Genomic DNA, 17,716 nt, shown 5'->3' with positions numbered 1-17,716 from the left:
GGAGGTCATGGGCAGGTTTGGTATCCAGGAGAGGAACGTAGAAGGACAGATGGTGGTTGACTTTGCAAAAAGGATGGAAATGGCTGTAGTGAATACTTTCTTCCAGAAGAGGCAAGGACATAGGGTGACCTATAAGAGTGGAGGGAGGAGCACACAGGTAGACTACATCTTGTGTAGACGGTGTAATCTGAAGGAGATCAGTGACTGCAAAGTAGTGGTAGGTGAGAGTGTAGCCAGACAGCATAGGATGGTGGTGTGTAGGATGACCCTGGTGGTGAAGAAGATGAAGAGGGCAAAGGCAGAGCAGAGGACCAAATGGTGGAAGCTGAAAAAGGAAGAGTGTTGTGACTTTCAGGAAAGAGTTGAGACAGGCTTTGGATGGTCAGGAGGTGCTTCCAGATGACTGGACAACTACAGCAAATGTGATCAGGGAGACAGGTCGGAGAGTACTTGGTGTGTCATCTGGAAGGAAAGGAGATAAGGAGACTTGGTGGTGGAATGAGGAGGTGCAGGAGTGGATCCAGAGAAAGAGGTTAGCTAAGAAGAAGTGGGATGCTGAGAGGACTGAAGAGAGTAGACAGGAGTACAGGGAGATGCAGCGTAAGGTGAAAGTAGAGGTGGCAAAGGCCAAGCAAGGGGCTTACGATGACTTGTATGCTAGGTTGGACAGTAAGGAGGGAGAGACTGATCTGTACAGGTTGGCAAGGCAGAGAGACAGAGATGGGAAGGACGTGCAGCAGGTTAGGGTGATAAAGGATAAGGATGGAAGTGTGTTGACAGGTGCCAATAGTGTGATGGGAAGATGGAAAGAGTACTTTGAAGAGTTGATGAACGAGGAAAATGAGAGAGAACGAAGAGTAGAAGAGGTGACTGTTGTGGACCAGGAAGTAGCAAAGATTAGTAAGGATGAAGTGAGGAGGGCATTGAAGAGGATGAAGAGTGGATAGGCACTTGGTCCTGATGATATACTTGTGGAGGTATGGAAGTGTCTCTGAGAGGTAGCAGTAGAGTTTCTGACTGGGTTGTTCAACAGGATCTTAGATAGTGAGAAGATGCCCGAGGAATGGAGGAGAAGTGTGCTGGTGCCCATCTTTAAGAACAAGGGAGATGTGCAGAGTTGTGGCAACTACAGAGGAATAAAGCTGATGAGCCACACGATGAAGCTATGGGAAAGAGTAGTTGAAGCTAGACTAAGGGCAGAGGTGAACATCTGTGAGCAGCAGTATGGTTTCATGCCAAGAAAGAGTACAACAGATGCAATATTTGCTTTGAGGATGTTGATAGAGAAGTACAGAGAAGGTCAGAAGGAGCTGCATTGTGTCTTTGTAGATCTGGAGAAAGCTTCTGACAGGGTGCCCAGAGAGGAACTGTGGTTTTGTATGAGGAAGTCTGGAGTGGCAGAGAAGTATGTTAGAGTGGTGCAGGACATGTATGAGGACTGTAAGACAGTGGTGAGGTGTGCTGTAGGAGTAACAGAGGAGTTCAAGGTGGAGGTGGGACTACATCAGGGATCAGCTCTGAGCCCCTTCTTGTTTGCTATGGCGATGGACAGGATGACAGACGAGGTTAGACAGGAGTCTCCACGGACTATGATGTTTGCAGATGACATTGTGATCTGTAGTGAGAGCAGGGAACAGGTGGAGGAGAAGCTAGAGGCGTGGAGGTTTGCCCTGGAAAGGAGAGGAATGAAGGTTAGCCGCAGCAAGACGGAGTATCTGTGTGTGAATGAGAGGGACCCAAGTGGAAGAGTGAGGTTACAGGGAGAAGAGATCAAGAAGGTGGAGGATTTTAAGTACTTAGGGTCAACAAGTCCAGAGCAATGGAGAGTGTGGAAAAGAGGTGAAGAAGCGTGTACAGGCAGGCTGGAACGGCTGGAGAAAAGTGTCAGGTGTGATGTGTGATAGAAGAGTTTCAGCTAAAATGAAAGGAAAGGTTTACAAAACTGTGGTGAGACCAGCCATGTTGTTTGGTCTGGAGACAGTGTCCCTGAGGAAAAGACAGGAGGCAGAGCTGGAGGTAGCAGAACTGAAGATGCTGAGGTTCTCTTTGGGAGTGACCAGGATGGATAGGATCAGGAATGAGAGCATCAGAGGGACAGCACATGTTAGAAGCTTTGGAGATAAAGTCAGAGAGGCCAGACTGAGATGGTTCGGACATGTCCAGAGGAGAGAGAGTGAATATATTGGTAGAAGGATGCAGAGTTTCCCACTGCCAGGCAGGAGGCCTAGAGGAAGACCAAAGAGGAGGTTTATGGATGTGGTTAAAGAGGACATGAAGGTAGTTGGTGTGAGAGAAGAGGATGCAGCAGACAGGGTTAGATGGAGGCAATTGATTCGCTGTGGCGACCCCTGAATGGAAAAGCCGAAAGGAAAAGAAGAAGAAGAAGGACAGTGTTCATCATGGTGCTGTGACATTTCTTGTGGCATCCTCCAGGGGGCAGTATTGGGTCCAAAACAGTTTTTGATTTATAAAAATGACGGATAGATGGATGGATGGACGAACAGACGGACAGACGGAGAGATAGATAGAAACAGTGTTTTATTTTGAAACAGACAGGAAGTTCTATGTTCATAAGTTGCAAATAGTGGCAATGTGAGTAATTGATGGTGTTTATAGATAAGCTCATGGTTGTAGAAGATTTGAATACACTTTTGTTTGTAATACTTGTCTTACTGGAGGAAGATTGAGTATTTAGATTTAAGTTATTAAGATATGTTTATTATTTCATTTCCTTGTAGAAAAACTACAACCACAACTGCAAGTAAATAACAATCAACCAAGTCTCAAGTGCTTTTTTCTTCCTATACTCTGGAGAAACTGGTTTCTAGAGGTGTTCTGGCCGATACTCTCTGTGTAGATCTGGTGATAACACAGAACCAGTGCTGAAACCACATAAATTCTGAATATCTCCCTTACAACGAAAGTTCTGTTTCTGAACTTTCTCCATGCCTGAAACTTCCAACCCAGCTGATCCGTTTTTCATGATCAGAAGATCGGTGTAAAATGACTGGGTATAGATACTGGTGCAAAGGGGCATCTGAGCAGTTTAGACAGAACCGTTAGAACAGGACACTGTGGGAGAATGCAACTGTTAAAATAAACATTCAAAATACATACATTTAATGGCAGTTATAAAACAAATAAGTCAACCTGAACCTGAATATGAAAGAGGTGAAGTGGGTGTCAGATGATCAGTCATAGACATGGACAGGTTTACTGGCACCAGAGGGACATCCATCCATCCATCCATCCATCCATCCATCCATCCATCCATCATCAGTAGGATAAGGTTAACACCCATCCATCATCCATCCATCCATCCATCCATCCATCCATCCATCTATCCATCATCCATCCATCCATCCATCCATCATCCATGCACCCATCCATCCATCCATCCATCCATCCATCCATCCATCATCCATGCACCCATCCATCCATCCATCCATCCATCCATCCATCCATCATCAGTAGGATAAGGTTAACACCCATCCATCATCCATCCATCCATCCATCTATCCATCATCCATCCATCCATCCATGCACCCATCCATCCATCCATCATCCATCCATCCATCCATCTATCCATCATCCATCCATCCATCCATGCACCCATCCATCATCCATCCATCCATCTATCCATCATCAATCCATCCATCCATCCATCCATCAGTAGGATAAGGTTAACACCCATCCATCCATCAATCATCCATCCATCCATCCATCCATCCATCCATCCATCATCCATCCATCATCCATGCACCCATCCATCCATCCATCCATCCATCCATCAGTAGGATAAGGTTAACACCCATCCATCCATCCATCCATCATCCATCCATTCATCCATCTATCCATCCATCCATCCATCCATCCATCCATCCATCTGTCCATCAATCATCATCATCCATCCATCCATCCATCCATCCATCCATCCATCCATCCATCCCTCCTCCTGTTCCGAGAGACATACAAAGAGCAAACTATAGTTTTAGACAACTATGAACATTTAAACAGAATAAAAAGTAAAACAGCTCCAGCAGAAGTAGGAGGGAAAGCTAAATAAAACCTGAACGTTAACATCTTTTACACAGCAAGCTGGTGGGTAAGTGGAGCAAACAAAGAATATTAAAAACATATGTATCGATAAATAGACTTATTACCAACAGGCTAACAGACTTTAGTGTTTGAACACTTTCTGCTGTGGCACTATATCTTTCATGTGTTCTCTTACCATCTGTACTCTGAGCTCTGCTGGATCTTTTAATGCTGATGAAGAGAACTGATTGGTCAGTAGGAGGAGCTTTCATTTTTGCTGATCTTTTATCTGGAACATAACAGGATAGCAGAAAACATCCAACCACTGATCTTAGGATCCCAACATGTTGACTGTTTGCCAGCAGCAGCTGAGAGCTAAAGGGCTGACGTGTCACCAGTCGAGAAGATCAGACAGAAATAAACTGTCTGCTGAACTCTGTGTATGCCGCCAAAAAATACCACAGAAGTTCTAAAAACAAGCAGGGAAGACGTTGCTCAGACTGAGAATCAGTGGTTGAGTCTATCTGTGCTTTTGGATGAAAATGCCGCTGCTTGATGAACTGTGGATTTGGCTGAGCCAGCGGCTGCTGGTTATGTAACAGCGAGGAGGGGAAGCCCTCCTAAATGTAGGGCAGCACGTGACCTGAAGCGGCTGATATGATAATGCTGGTCTTCCTCAGCTGATAAACAATTACGGATCATTTGTGAAAAGCAGTGGAAGCAGTGCTGCTATGGATGCAGGTGGGAGGAAGGTCAACACATGTTGAACTGAATAAAACAAGCTAATAAAAAACACAGATTACAGGTCTGATTCTAGGTCACCATAAATGTTACATCATAGAAAAAGTCCACAATTGTAATTTTAACACAGTTTTGTCAAGGTGCTTGGCTGACTTTAATATTCAGTATGCCCTGAGATGTTTCTGGTTTATGAATGAAAAGGTTAAGATCTCCATCAGAACAGCAAATGTCAGATGGCTCATCAAGCATGTGGATCAGAGGACCCTCTATATTCTGCTAGTGGATCCAAAAATCAGAGAGAGTGAAAGTATTGTCTACCCAAGAACAACTGTAAATAAAGTAAATGTAGGATGAACATGAACCCAGTCTTATCTTCATTAAACTGTTCCATTAATCACACCTGGTGATGCTAACCTACCCTGTGATGATTTCAAATGGAGGTAGTTCCATTGGCTCCACCTGAAGATCTCCATTCTGGTCACCATTGGTGGCCGATGCCTCAGCTGATGAGGTCTCTCCATGTTCCGCTGCCTTCTCTCCTTCATTCTTCACTTCCTTTACATCCTTGGTCCGTTCTGCAGCTTCTTTCTCTTTTCTTCTCATTTGAAGGTGACTTCTTTCAGCCATGGTGACAAAAAAAAACACTTGGAGAATTTATGTGTAGAGAAACTCTGTAGAAATAATTAAAGTGAAGGATAAAAGATGTAAATAAAGCCAGGCGGTCAGAACAGCTGACGTGAAAGTTAAGATATCTTAACTGAAGTAGAAAGAAAGGGAGACCAGTGAAGGGGAAGGAGTGGGATGGAAGAGAGAACGGGGGAGAGAGGGATGAAAGAAACCACCAATGAGAGAGAGACAGAGACAGAGACAAAGAGAGAGAGAGAGAGACAAAGAGAGAAATCATATGTTTGTTCATAAACTAGGCTGAGTGATTGTAAGGTCCATCTATTAGTAATATGTCTATAACATGTCTTACATGGATAATCTTCCTGGTGTAGTGAGAGGGAGTTTTTCAGAGACAACAAATCTGATGAAAGTCTGCAAAATATTGAGGGCTAAAAACAACAAACTGATCCTTGGAAAGGGAATTCTAACATTTAAAAATATGTTTAAATTGAGAATCAAATCTAGTGGTGGTTCAATCTAAATATATCATGAGTGGCACCAGCCTTTAAAGGCTCATCTGGGTCAGACCACATTAGACATCACCAAGCAGCTGCAGCTCCCAGACCAAGCAGGTCTATTTAAAGAGCAGAGGAACACATATATACATAGAGGACAGTTGTAATGTAAGACTAAGACTGCTGGTAATATCTTGTGCTACATACATGCAGCTGAATGCAATCATTCTGAGGGTCAATATATAACTGAGGGACTTTTGAAGTCCATGGGATATATCTTGCATACATCTTATTTGGGGAAAAATCTAATGTTTTTATGTTCATTATGATCATGTCTGTACAAATTCCATAATTATTTATTACAGAAACAATCACTCATTAATAAAAATGACTGGACATCACTAAAATGCCAACTAAGTTACTGTACAAATTTAATAACAACCACCTTCTAATTAGATAAACCATAATAAAATGACATTATTCAGAAACAGTTTGGATTGTGTTCTTTATATTAAGTTCAGATAATCATTACAGATATTTCTTTTTTGGCAATATTTAAAATTTTATATGGAAAATAACTAATTGTATCTGTGTCCAAGGAACGACTGTCACCTAAGTTCCCTGATACAAAAACACCTGTCAAGGAAGTGTGTTAATTCCAGATCACATGACCTGCTACTCCTGAGAAAAGACTGGCCAGACTCCAAGGTTTATTCTTTCTCCTCTTTCTGAGTTATTTAATATAAAGTAGTGTGAAAGTCAAGTATGCATTTAACGGATGCCAACTAAGTTACCACAATGTCTTTATAAAAAAAATCAATTTTATTAAAATGTATGTATAATATTTAGAAGAATCTTTCTGTAAAAATGCCATGTGGTGTTTGCTTGTAGGCAGTCATGTTGATTTTAGACCTGAAAACAGTAAAAATGTCAACTAAGTTACTGGTCAACTGAGATACTCTGTAAAGGTAACTTAGAGGACTAAGAGGAACATAGGTGGCACTTATGATATGTTCTTGTAGTTTTCAGGAGTTTATTTAACCCTCGTGTTGTCTTCAAGACAAAATAGACCCGCCACTATGTTTAGGAGCATAGAAAACCCCAAAATGACCTGTTTTCAACTTGGAATTCAATAACTTGTCCTGAGGTGACCCAACACAAAAATCATCTTCAGACTATTTTTGACCCAGTAGTTAAAAATCATAGCCACAGTGAACTAAACCACACACACACACACACACACACACACACACACACACACACACACACACACACACACACACACACACACGTCTGGATCTTATATCCCCGTGGGGACTTACCATTAACTCCCATTCATATCTAACCCCTCACCCTAATCCTAACCCTAACCTTAACCCAGACCAAAACAATGGCTAACCCTAAAGAAACTTTTTTACACTTTTACTTTTTTCAGTAGCAACAACATGGCCAAGAAAACATTGCTTCCCCCCGTGGGGACCTCATTTTAGGTCCCCACCGTGACGCGAGTCCCCACCGAGATAGCATGGAATCAGGTAAAAGTCCCCACCAAGTCCCCACCGGTATAGATAAACACATACACACACCTACACACCTACACACACACACACACACACACACACACACACACACACACACACACACCTACACACACACACACACACACACACACACACACTGTGTATTCCTATCTTTGTGGGGACGTACCATTGACTCCCATTCATATCTAACACCACTCGATTCACTGGCATTACAAGTAGCTATAGGCTGGGCCCAGAAACGTTATAATACCAAATTGAGACCAGAAACTCTTGAGGAGGTACAACAGATATTACAGGACAATCAGTTGACCACTAGCAATTTAGGAGGAGGATGTGCAACCGGGAGAGCAGAGGACCCCCTACCCACAATCCCGGAAGAGATGGAGGCTGCATTCCCGGGACTGCCGGCACCAGGGGCACCCAACAAATTGGCTGAACTATTTAATCAACAGGGGCTTGGACCCAATGTAATTCCAATAGAACATAGACAAATTGAAACTGATAAAAAATATAAAGGTTCATCTGGGGAACCAGAAGCTATACAACCTTCTTTTACGCATACATCTAGAAACCTTAAACATTTACAGTTGAAACCGGGTTGCACACCCCCCAGGAAGGGACCTATTAAACCAAGAGTGAATGTTGAACAATCAGTGGAGGCGCAGCATGTGGTAGTGGAACGGATGAGTACAGACAAACCGGTGTTAACTTCTCCTGAAGCACAGATTGTTGTAGGTCCAGCAACTTCAACTCCACAACCACAGCGTATCAGACGAGTAACCTGGGGCCCAGCGTTGGTGCAGGATGACCCTCAGGATTCTTCAACTATCTCACCAATTCAGGTTTTAGCTCCGGTGGGCAACACAGACAGCACTCAAACAGACTGTATTGAACCACAGACATCTACCTCAGGTAGGAGTATTCAGGTTCAAGCTATGTTACATCAACCTCCAGTAATGAAAAAACCTTTAGCACAGGAACAGTATCCCACTATACAGAACCCTCGTTCCAATACCTCACTATTTCTTTCTGACACCATTACATCTTCTCCTTTACAGGCTATTACTGCTGGCGTCCATGATGGCCCGGTCGGAGGACCGGCCTCACAGACCCTGGAACAAACTCTACAAAGGAGGGAGTTGGCATCTGTGATGAGAGGGTCAAATATGGTTAGTAACAACCACTTTCAAACCCAATCTGAGCCCTCCCCTAACCAGACAGTTGGGGCTGGTCCTCCTGACCGCGTGGCATCAGACGCTGGCACTGTTTTACAGTTACATAGTCATGTACCTTGCTCTTTAATATTACAGAAGGGTTCTTCCTCTTCCTATTTGCCTGAGTCTACTTCTCTTCTTTCTCCGTCACTACCAGAACAATCATCATTCTTAGCTTTGAGCCAGGGTCAATCGCATATTCAACAGGAATACCCTTTACATCAGGGGAGTGGGGATAGGCCTCCGGAGCAGGTGGGGTCAGATATTAGGGCCTTTTTAGTTAAACCACAATTTGAGGCTCCTTCTTCCTTGAGACTACAAGGAGCCTCCTCTTCAGATTTGCCAGAATCAACTTCAATTCTTTCTCCTACACGTTCAGAACCTTCATCGGTTCATTCTTCTTTCTCGAATAAGGATGTTCTAACACAACAAGACCCAATTAGTCCCACTCTTGTTGGGCCTTCCTCTGTAACTAATGATCAACCTAAGATTCATAATTCACTAAATTTATTGACGGACAGTCCATCAACTACAACTAATTCAGCTTCCGTTAATGCTGCTGTGGGAGTAGCCCCGATAACTCAAATACAACAACTGTTTAGACCAACATGTTACCCAAGAACAAATCGTAAATTGCAGGATTGGCACTTTAGACCTAGGAAACCAATATTGGTTCTCGGTGATTCAAATATAGGCAGAATATCATCATATCGTTATCCTAATTTGCAATTGGACAGTTATCCGGGGGCCACAGTGTACCACTTTTTGGAGCTTTGCAAGAAGTGTTTAATCTGTCCAACCACTAAGATAGTTATCTTTTCAGTAGGCATTAACAATAAGGATCAGGATCCTAGACAAACAACAATTAAACAACTCAAATCATTACTCCGGCAGGCAGGGCACACTTTTCCGAACGCGGATATTTATTTTGCGACTATCAACTATTCTGTCCATCTGACTGCGATACAACAAGCCAATCTTAAACTTATCAATGAGACCATAGCCGCCCATTTTCCAACCCTTACGGCAATACCTTCACAAATGTTTGAAACAAGGTCTGATAATAACGGCTCAGAAAATTTTCGACCATTGGTGTCAGCAATTAAATTTACACTAAAATCTATGACCATCCAGTCATTGGATAGATACACACAACATTCAGGGGGGGTTGCGGACCTGGGCTGGAATTCTACTTCTAGTATTCTTAATCTGGCTACTCTTTTTTCTCCCACTATTTACCAGCAGCAGCTTTTGGAGAGGGGTCTCACGTTCATTCCTAAACCTTCTAGGTTGGGTAAAGAGGAACTCCATAGAGATCTGCATGGCTTGCATCGACGCATTGCCCTTATTGATCATTTTTATTCTAATCCACACAGGCGACAATTTAAATTATTTACACATCAATCTCATTGGGAACCAGATCCCTTTGGTTTAAATCAGTTGACTCAGGCCACTTTGACGAAAAATAGACGATCTCTACGACATTTTAGGTTCCGATCCAATACAATGGATAATCTATCACAAAATGAAAGACAAGCATTGACCCAGTTGGTAAAGAATCCAAACATTGTAATAAAACCAGCCGACAAAGGCTCTAAAATTGTTATTTTTGACCGACAACAATATCTTTTAGAAGCTCAGCGACAGCTGAGCAATGATAGATATTATCAACGGCTAGATCACTCCATCCAGACTCAAACTCAGATCAAACTCCGGTCAATTGTCCAGACGTTATATATGGACAAGTTTATTTCAGCCAAACAGCGAGACTTTCTATCAGGGCCAATTAATCCTCGACCCCGGTACTTTTATTTATTACCTAAAATACATAAGGATCCGCAGTCCTGGACTGTACCCTATGAGGTCCCTCCAGGAAGACCCATAGTTTCTGACTGCGGCAGTGCTACCTATCAGGTTTCTCAGTACATTGACTATTTTCTGGGACCCCTCTCCACCCAACTTCCTAGTTATTTAAAAGATACTTACCATTTTCTGGATATTATTAGGCCCATGGCTGTCCCCAGCCATGCTTATTTATTCACAATAGATATAGATAGCCTCTATACCAATATTAGCACCCCCCTTGGTTTACAAACTTTACAGTCTATTTTCAGGAAGAATGTGGACTCTACAAGACCGGACCAACATCTTTTACAGCTCATTGAACTTTGTTTGAATAATAATGACTTTTTGTTCAATAACCAATATTATCTCCAGGTCCACGGGACAGCCATGGGCCAACGGTTTGCACCTTCATACACAAATCTGTACATGAGCGAGTGGGAGCGAGAGGCTTTAGCCAAATGCCCCTTGAAACCATCTATTTATCTTAGGTTTCTTGATGACATATTTGGCATCTGGCCTTATGAAATTTCAGAATTTTCGGCCTTCATGGATGTCCTCAATAATCATCATCCCTCGATCAAGGTAAAATACACTATTGATCCGCAACAGATAAATTTTTTGGATGTAACAGTTTCCTTTAAATTCATTGATAATACTACCAAGGGTTTACAGACTAAAGTCTATTTTAAACCTACAGATATTCATGCGCTACTGCACAAGAAGAGTTATCATCCCAAACATACATTTCAGGGAAATGTTAAATCACAATTGATCCGGTTTTTTCGCATCTGTTCTAATATTGAGGATTTTCATGAAGCCACCTCAACTCTATTCCATAGCTTAAAGTCCAGGGGTTATTCTAAACGTTCGCTTCGGTACATAAAGGGGACCGTGCTGGCCTAACTCGCTCCCACTCGCTCATCGACTCTTGATTCTCCTGATCCGGTCCGGACCCGCACCCTCCCTTACACATCTACACATACAGATATTTCACAAAGATCGCGGTTTGGGCCTCAGCAATTGATACCCTTTATTACTACCTATTCAGACCAGACTAGTGGTTTACACCAACAAATTAAACGTAATTTTGCCCCACTTCATTCTCAACATCCCGCTTTCTTCAACTACAGAATCATATTAGCTTATAGGAAAAACAAGAGTTTGAAGGACATTTTGGTGAGGTCCAAATTTTCAGATCATAAGCCGGTTTCCCCAGTGCAATACCAACGGCACTTTAGACATAGGAAATTCATTTTTAATCCATATACTTGCAAGGAAGCTCCAACTTTTGGCTTTTTACCTTTTACAACCTCCAATGTCATTTATATTATCACATGTACTTTGTGCCAAAAACATTACATAGGGGAAACAAAACACTCGATTCAGATTCGGTTGTCACAACATCTCTACAACATCAGGGAGGGACATCTCCGCACCTCCCTGGTGACACATTTTCAACTTCATTCATTTACATATCTTATTGTCTCAGGACTCGAACATAATGACTATTGGTCCTCTGCACAGAGGAAGAGAGTGGAGAGACTTTGGATTTACAAACTGGGGACTACCATGCCGGGGGGCCTTAACGACCTTTAGAATAATCTGGTCTGGCCACCCGGCCTGATGCCCCTTGCCTTTTATTATGCTCCCCATGGCTTTTCCTCCCCCCGTCCCCCCCCCCCCTTTTTTCTTTTCTCTCTTACCATCTTAGTTGAGATAATATATAGTCTGACCCTTATTATTATCCTAACCTTAACTCCAGTAACCTTTGCCCTAACCTTAATTTCAATAACCCTTGCTTCATTTTGGGTATATCAAATTAATTGTACTTTTTTAACAGAACTTAATTAGTTCTTTTTCTCTGCTGCTTTAGTGGAAAAATAAATTTAATTTAACCCTTTTTCTTATTACAGTCCTAAACTTAACCCTTTCCGAACCATAAGGTCATTAACCCTAGTTTTAGTTTGGGCATATCAAATAAAAATTTATTTTTTTATTTCTTTTTTAAAACAAGTCCTAATGAACTACTACAAACCCTAGGAGCTAGTATACCATACGTATAGCTCATCGGAGTATACTGCGGGCTAGGAAACAGAAGGTTTGTGGTTCAAAACTGGAGTACATGGGTTGTTGTCAGTTCATCTGTAAAATGTCCTGGGGACCCCATTGGGTTTATGTTAGGAATATCATGTTGAAGAAAAAAAGCTTTTTCTGTGTGTAATTTTTTTTAATTTTTTTTTTTTAGCTTACATTTTCCGTATATTTTAGATTTTTACCACCATGAGTATAACGAGCCTCCATTATGGCCTTTTGGCCAAAATATGAATATTCTCCATTTACACTTTGGATTAATAGGCCAGTGCCCTTGACTGGTAATTCCCAACCCAAACCCAAACCCTAACCCAACTCTAATCCCAACCCCAATCCTAACCCTAACCCTATCTTCAGAAACATTGTAATTGCAAATTTTAATTCAAATTGGATTTCATTCAAATAATTAAAAATTTCATTTATTAAATATAAGTAGGGTTAAAACTATAAGAACCATCTCATTTGGCAAGAAAGGGTTAAAGCTATAAATTCGGTTAAAACTAAAATAATTATTTCATTTGGCAAGTAAAGGGTTAAAAACTATAAATAGGATTAAAACTATAATGATTTCCTTTGGAAAGAAAAGGGTTAAAAAATATATATCAGGATTTAAACATTTAAATTATTAAGATATATTAATTCATTATAAAATAAATATACGCATTCATTAATTCATGTTAAAAAGGGTTATAGGGATTTTCTGGAGGTTAAAATTAGTTCAAAAGGGAATTCATAGCTATAGAGATTGTTTAAAACCAATGGATAGATAAATTAAGTTAAAACTGAGAAAATACAAAAAGACGAATGGGATGGTATAAAAGCCAGATGCTGCTGCAGAGAGCTCATTTGGAAGCTGACTGGCGACGAGGAAACATCTCTTCAACAGCTTACCATAGTAGCTAGCCAACCTAGCTAGTTTATTGTGTGCTCCACCTGAAGAAGACCTTTTTAGGTTGAAACGTTTTGTTTTATTTTTATAGCACACGTATTCCTTAGTTCATTGTTTTGTTTGAAATTTTGACTTTTGAATTTGGAAACAATTACTTTATTTTTATTTTTTGGACATACCTTTCAATTTGAAAGCGTGTTTATTTTAGAAAAATTATGATGGATGGATGGACGGAGTTAAGACGCGGCAGAGGACGCCAGTGCACCCGTCCACAGGATTGGGACTGGGGTCCCGTGGATGGCAATGGGTGGATGGACCGTGCACCATCCTTCTCCTCAGGGAGGGGAAGCTTTCCCTATCCTAGCCGTCCAGTGCCTCCCCCTGCGCGCCCTCGGTACCTCAGTCCCCGGGCTCCTACCTATGCGTGGCCCCGACCAAGGGTCTCGCAGTATTTGGATCCTCGACCTGTGAATTTTAGAGTATCTTTTAATCCTCCGCCCCCTCGTGGGAGGCAATCCATCCGTAGAGGGCCTTCCCAAAGGGGCAGCCCTGGAGTCTGAAGAGAACGAGTTACTCCTCAATTCAGGAAGCTAGCTCGCAAGATAAATGCGGTAATCAAAACCATGCATCATTTGAAGAATGTTGCCCCAGCAGAAGGCAAAGCAGAGCCTCGGATGATTTTCAGGATGGTGGAAATTCTGTCCACAATGATTCACTGGACTGTTAAGATTAGTTATAATCTTGGTTTTGGTGTTTTTTTGGACTTGGAACTTGATTTTAGATTTTGGACAGGTTTTGTGTAATTTTGGAGAAGTTTGAGTCATTTTGGACAAGTTTTGCATAATTTTGACACATTTTGCAACATTTTCGACACATTTTGCATCTTTTTGGACCCATTTTAAGTCATTTTGGACAAGTTTTGGTTAATTTTGGACAAATTTTGTGTCATTTTGGACACGCTTTATGTAATTTTGGACAAGTTTTGTGTCATTTTGGAAAGCTTTGGGGTAATTTTGCATCATTTGAATAAGTTAAGTGCCATTTGGACATGTTCTGAGACATTTTGAACACATTTTGGGTAATTCTGGATAAATTTTGTGTAATTTTAGACACGTTTTGAGACATTTTGAAAAAAAAATTGTGTAATATTAGACCAATTTTGGGTCAGTCTGGACAAGTTTTCTGTAATTTTGGGGAAATTTCAGTCATATTGAACACATTTTGTGTCATTTTAGAGAAGTTTTGTGTGTTGAATCATTTTGGCCATCTCATAACATCCTCCAAACATCCTCTGAATGTTGAAACGTTTTGGTTTAGTTCACCTTTAACCTCATAGGAACACTATTTGAAATGATCAATATCCTTAAAGTAACAGAATAAAATGTTATTTTTCTTATGAGAACATGTCAGTAATGTTAGCGAATTCTGTGGGAACATTCCCCACTTGTGAGACGCACAGAATTTAGATATTACAGATTCCTCTGACTGTGGAAAGGAACAATATTGTTCAAGATTATTCTATTTGTGGAAATCAGTACAACCTTAAATAGACAATTAAAAGACCATTTTGAAAATGTTATGGGAACCGCGGAAATAATTCCGAACTGTAAGGTTATCTCAGTTTACAGGCGGAATAAAACTCTTAGAGATTTACTTGTGCATGCCAAATTGCGCCCTCTGGAGGTTACCAAACCTTTGATCATTGAAAAACAATTCATTAAATTAACACACATTAAAAATGCCCAAAATGGGAATGTGGTTAAGGTCCATCGGGGATTTACCCCGAAATCGGAGAATTGTGTTTGTAATTTTTTTTGTGCAAAGTGCGGTGTTAAATACATCGGTGAGACAAAGAATAACCTGTCCATTAGAATGTATCAACACAGATATGATGTTAAAAACAAGACAGGGTTTATACAGAAGTTACTGAGTTGAATTTAATACTTTTTAATACCTTTTTTAATACCATCACAATATTTTTTAATACTAACTCGACTTTGTGGAAACCTTTTGAACCTCAGTGTTTGAGGTAACTAATTATAAAGTACTTCTGTGTGATATAGTGTAACACTACCTAATTAAAATCTAAAACACAATATTACAATTACAAGATACTTTGTTACTTTTTGGCCTAAATAAAAGCACTGATCTATGGCATTTATATTTTTTTAAACCCTAATCCGTGACAAAAAGCTAATGTTTAAGAGGGGTGGGCAAAATGTTTTTGTTCCAACCAGGCAGCTGCACACCAGACTTGACTGAGTTCATCAACTGATCTCAGTCTTTAGAAGCTGATTGGTCAAACTGTGTGCTCTTAGTTGGTTGGAGCAAACCTGCAGCCACACAGCCCCTTGAAGGTCAGTTTGCCCACACCCAGGAGGAGCACATACCACTTCTCCAGCCATACACTCTTTCAGCATCATTCCATTGTGGTCGATTGTGTCAAACGCTGCACTAAGATCTAACAAAACAAGTATAGAGACTAGTCCATTATCTGATGCTATGAGAAGGTCATTAGTAACTTTCACCAGAGCTGTTTCTGTGCTATGATGCACACTGAAGCCTGACTGAAACATTTCAAAAAAACTATTCCTTTGTAAATGTTCACATAATTGATTTGCAACTATTCTTTCCATAATTTTAGAGAGAAATGGTAGGTTGGATATTGGTCTATAGTTAGCTAACACATCTGGATCTAAAGTGGCTTTTTAAGCAAGGGTTTGATGACAGCAACCTTAAAAGCCTGTGGTACATAGCCTGTTACTAGAGAGAGATTAATCAGATCTAACATTGAAGAATTAATTAAAGGTAAAATCTCCTTGAAGAGTCTAGTTGGGATAGGATCTAAAAGACATGTTGATGGTTTGGATGTAGAAACTGTTGAAATTAGTTCAGAGAGACATATTGGAGTGAAGAATTCTAAATATTCATCAGGTCTAACAGCCAATTCAAAAGCATCTGTGACATTTGTAGGAAGGGCCAGATTACAGGTTTCAGTCAAACAGAACAAATCAATCTGGTGATCAGTTATCAACTCATTTACTAGCAGAGATGTAGACGAGAGAGATCTAATATTTAACAGACCACATTTAATTGTCCTGTTTCTTTGCTTTGTTCAAATAGAGGTATTAATTTTTATTAAATTTTTATGGTTACTATTTCTTTTGTATATTTATGATTTGTTTAATTTATTGAATTTTGGTGGTCGGGGGACAGACACAGTCTCAATAAAGCTAACTGAATTACTGGAGGGTGACAGCTGTGAGGAAACTGCAGAGAGGTGTGTAAGACTACAACTCTGCATCCTGGTCTTAACTCTGGGATGTCATGCTTTAGGAGTACTAATAAAATCAGCCATATTCCTAGAAATGAGAGCTGCACCAGCCAAAGTGGGATGGATGCCGTCTCTCCTAATCAGACCAGGTTTTCCCCAAAAAGAGCTCCAATTATCTATAAGGCCCACATCGTTTGATGGACACCACATAGACAACCAGCGGCGAAACGACGACATGTGGCTAAACAATCACAGTCACATCGCTACTCCAACTACAGTTGATGTAAAAGCAAATACCTCCGCCTTTTCTCTTACCAGAGAGGTCCGCTTGCCGGTCCGCTCTGATAAGTTGGAACCCATCCAGCTGTAGCGCAGAGTCCGGTGTATTCCCACACAGCCAGGTCTCCGTGAAGCAGAGGGCAGATGAGGATGAGAGGTCTCTATTTGTACCCAACCGTGGTTGAAGTTCGTCCATTTTATTGCCCAGACAGTGCACGTTGGAGAGAAAAATTCCCGGCAGTGGAGTACGGTGTCCGCGCCTGCGAGAACGCACAAGCACCCCGGCTCGTTTCCCCCTCCTCCGGCGTCTCCAGCAAATAGTGTTGGCCAGGGTGAGCGCACCTCTGACCAGAATGTCCCATAAATCCACAGATGATGCCATGAATGTGGGAATTAGATCCATTGGGGTTGTAGCCCTGATGTTTAGGAGTTCATCTCTGAAGATAGTATATGAACACCAAAATGTGTCATTATTTAAAGTACTGGGCTAAAAAATAAAATAAAAAACACACCCAACACGCACAATTCATTGCTGGTCAGTAAAATTTCTTCTCAAGATTGGTGAAACTAGGAGCTGGTCTTATCTCTGTTTTCTAGGGCAATATAACCCTACATAAAGAAAGAAAGGGTAATTCACAAGTATATTTCAGGGTTGAGTAAGTGTGTAAGTTAGCATGCATAAC

The 17,716-nt window shown here is 41.1% G+C and overlaps 1 protein-coding gene across 2 annotated transcripts in view; it reads right to left on the bottom strand.

The window, feature by feature from the left end:
- The window catches only part of LOC127533935 (C->U-editing enzyme APOBEC-2-like), a 33,448-nt gene extending 16,124 nt beyond the window's left edge, over window positions 1-17,324 (bottom strand). The window contains exons 1-2 of one of the 2 annotated variants that reach the window (XM_051948095.1): window positions 17,070-17,324; window positions 5,198-5,536 (exon numbers count right to left, since the gene is read on the bottom strand). In XM_051948095.1, the coding sequence (XP_051804055.1) occupies window positions 5,198-5,406 (209 nt within the window). In that variant the 5' untranslated portion in view covers window positions 5,407-5,536; window positions 17,070-17,324. The remainder of the gene's footprint in view (window positions 1-5,197; window positions 5,537-17,069) is intronic. The other variant, XM_051948096.1, reaches the window with a different exon arrangement.
- Between the last annotated feature and the right edge of the window lie 392 nt (window positions 17,325-17,716).

The sequence above is a fragment of the Acanthochromis polyacanthus genome, chromosome 5 (assembly GCF_021347895.1).
Source record: "Acanthochromis polyacanthus isolate Apoly-LR-REF ecotype Palm Island chromosome 5, KAUST_Apoly_ChrSc, whole genome shotgun sequence".
Lineage (NCBI taxonomy): Eukaryota > Metazoa > Chordata > Actinopteri > Pomacentridae > Acanthochromis > Acanthochromis polyacanthus.
The sequence above is the reverse complement of the archived record's forward strand: the minus strand, read 5'-3'. Positions and strand labels throughout refer to the sequence as shown.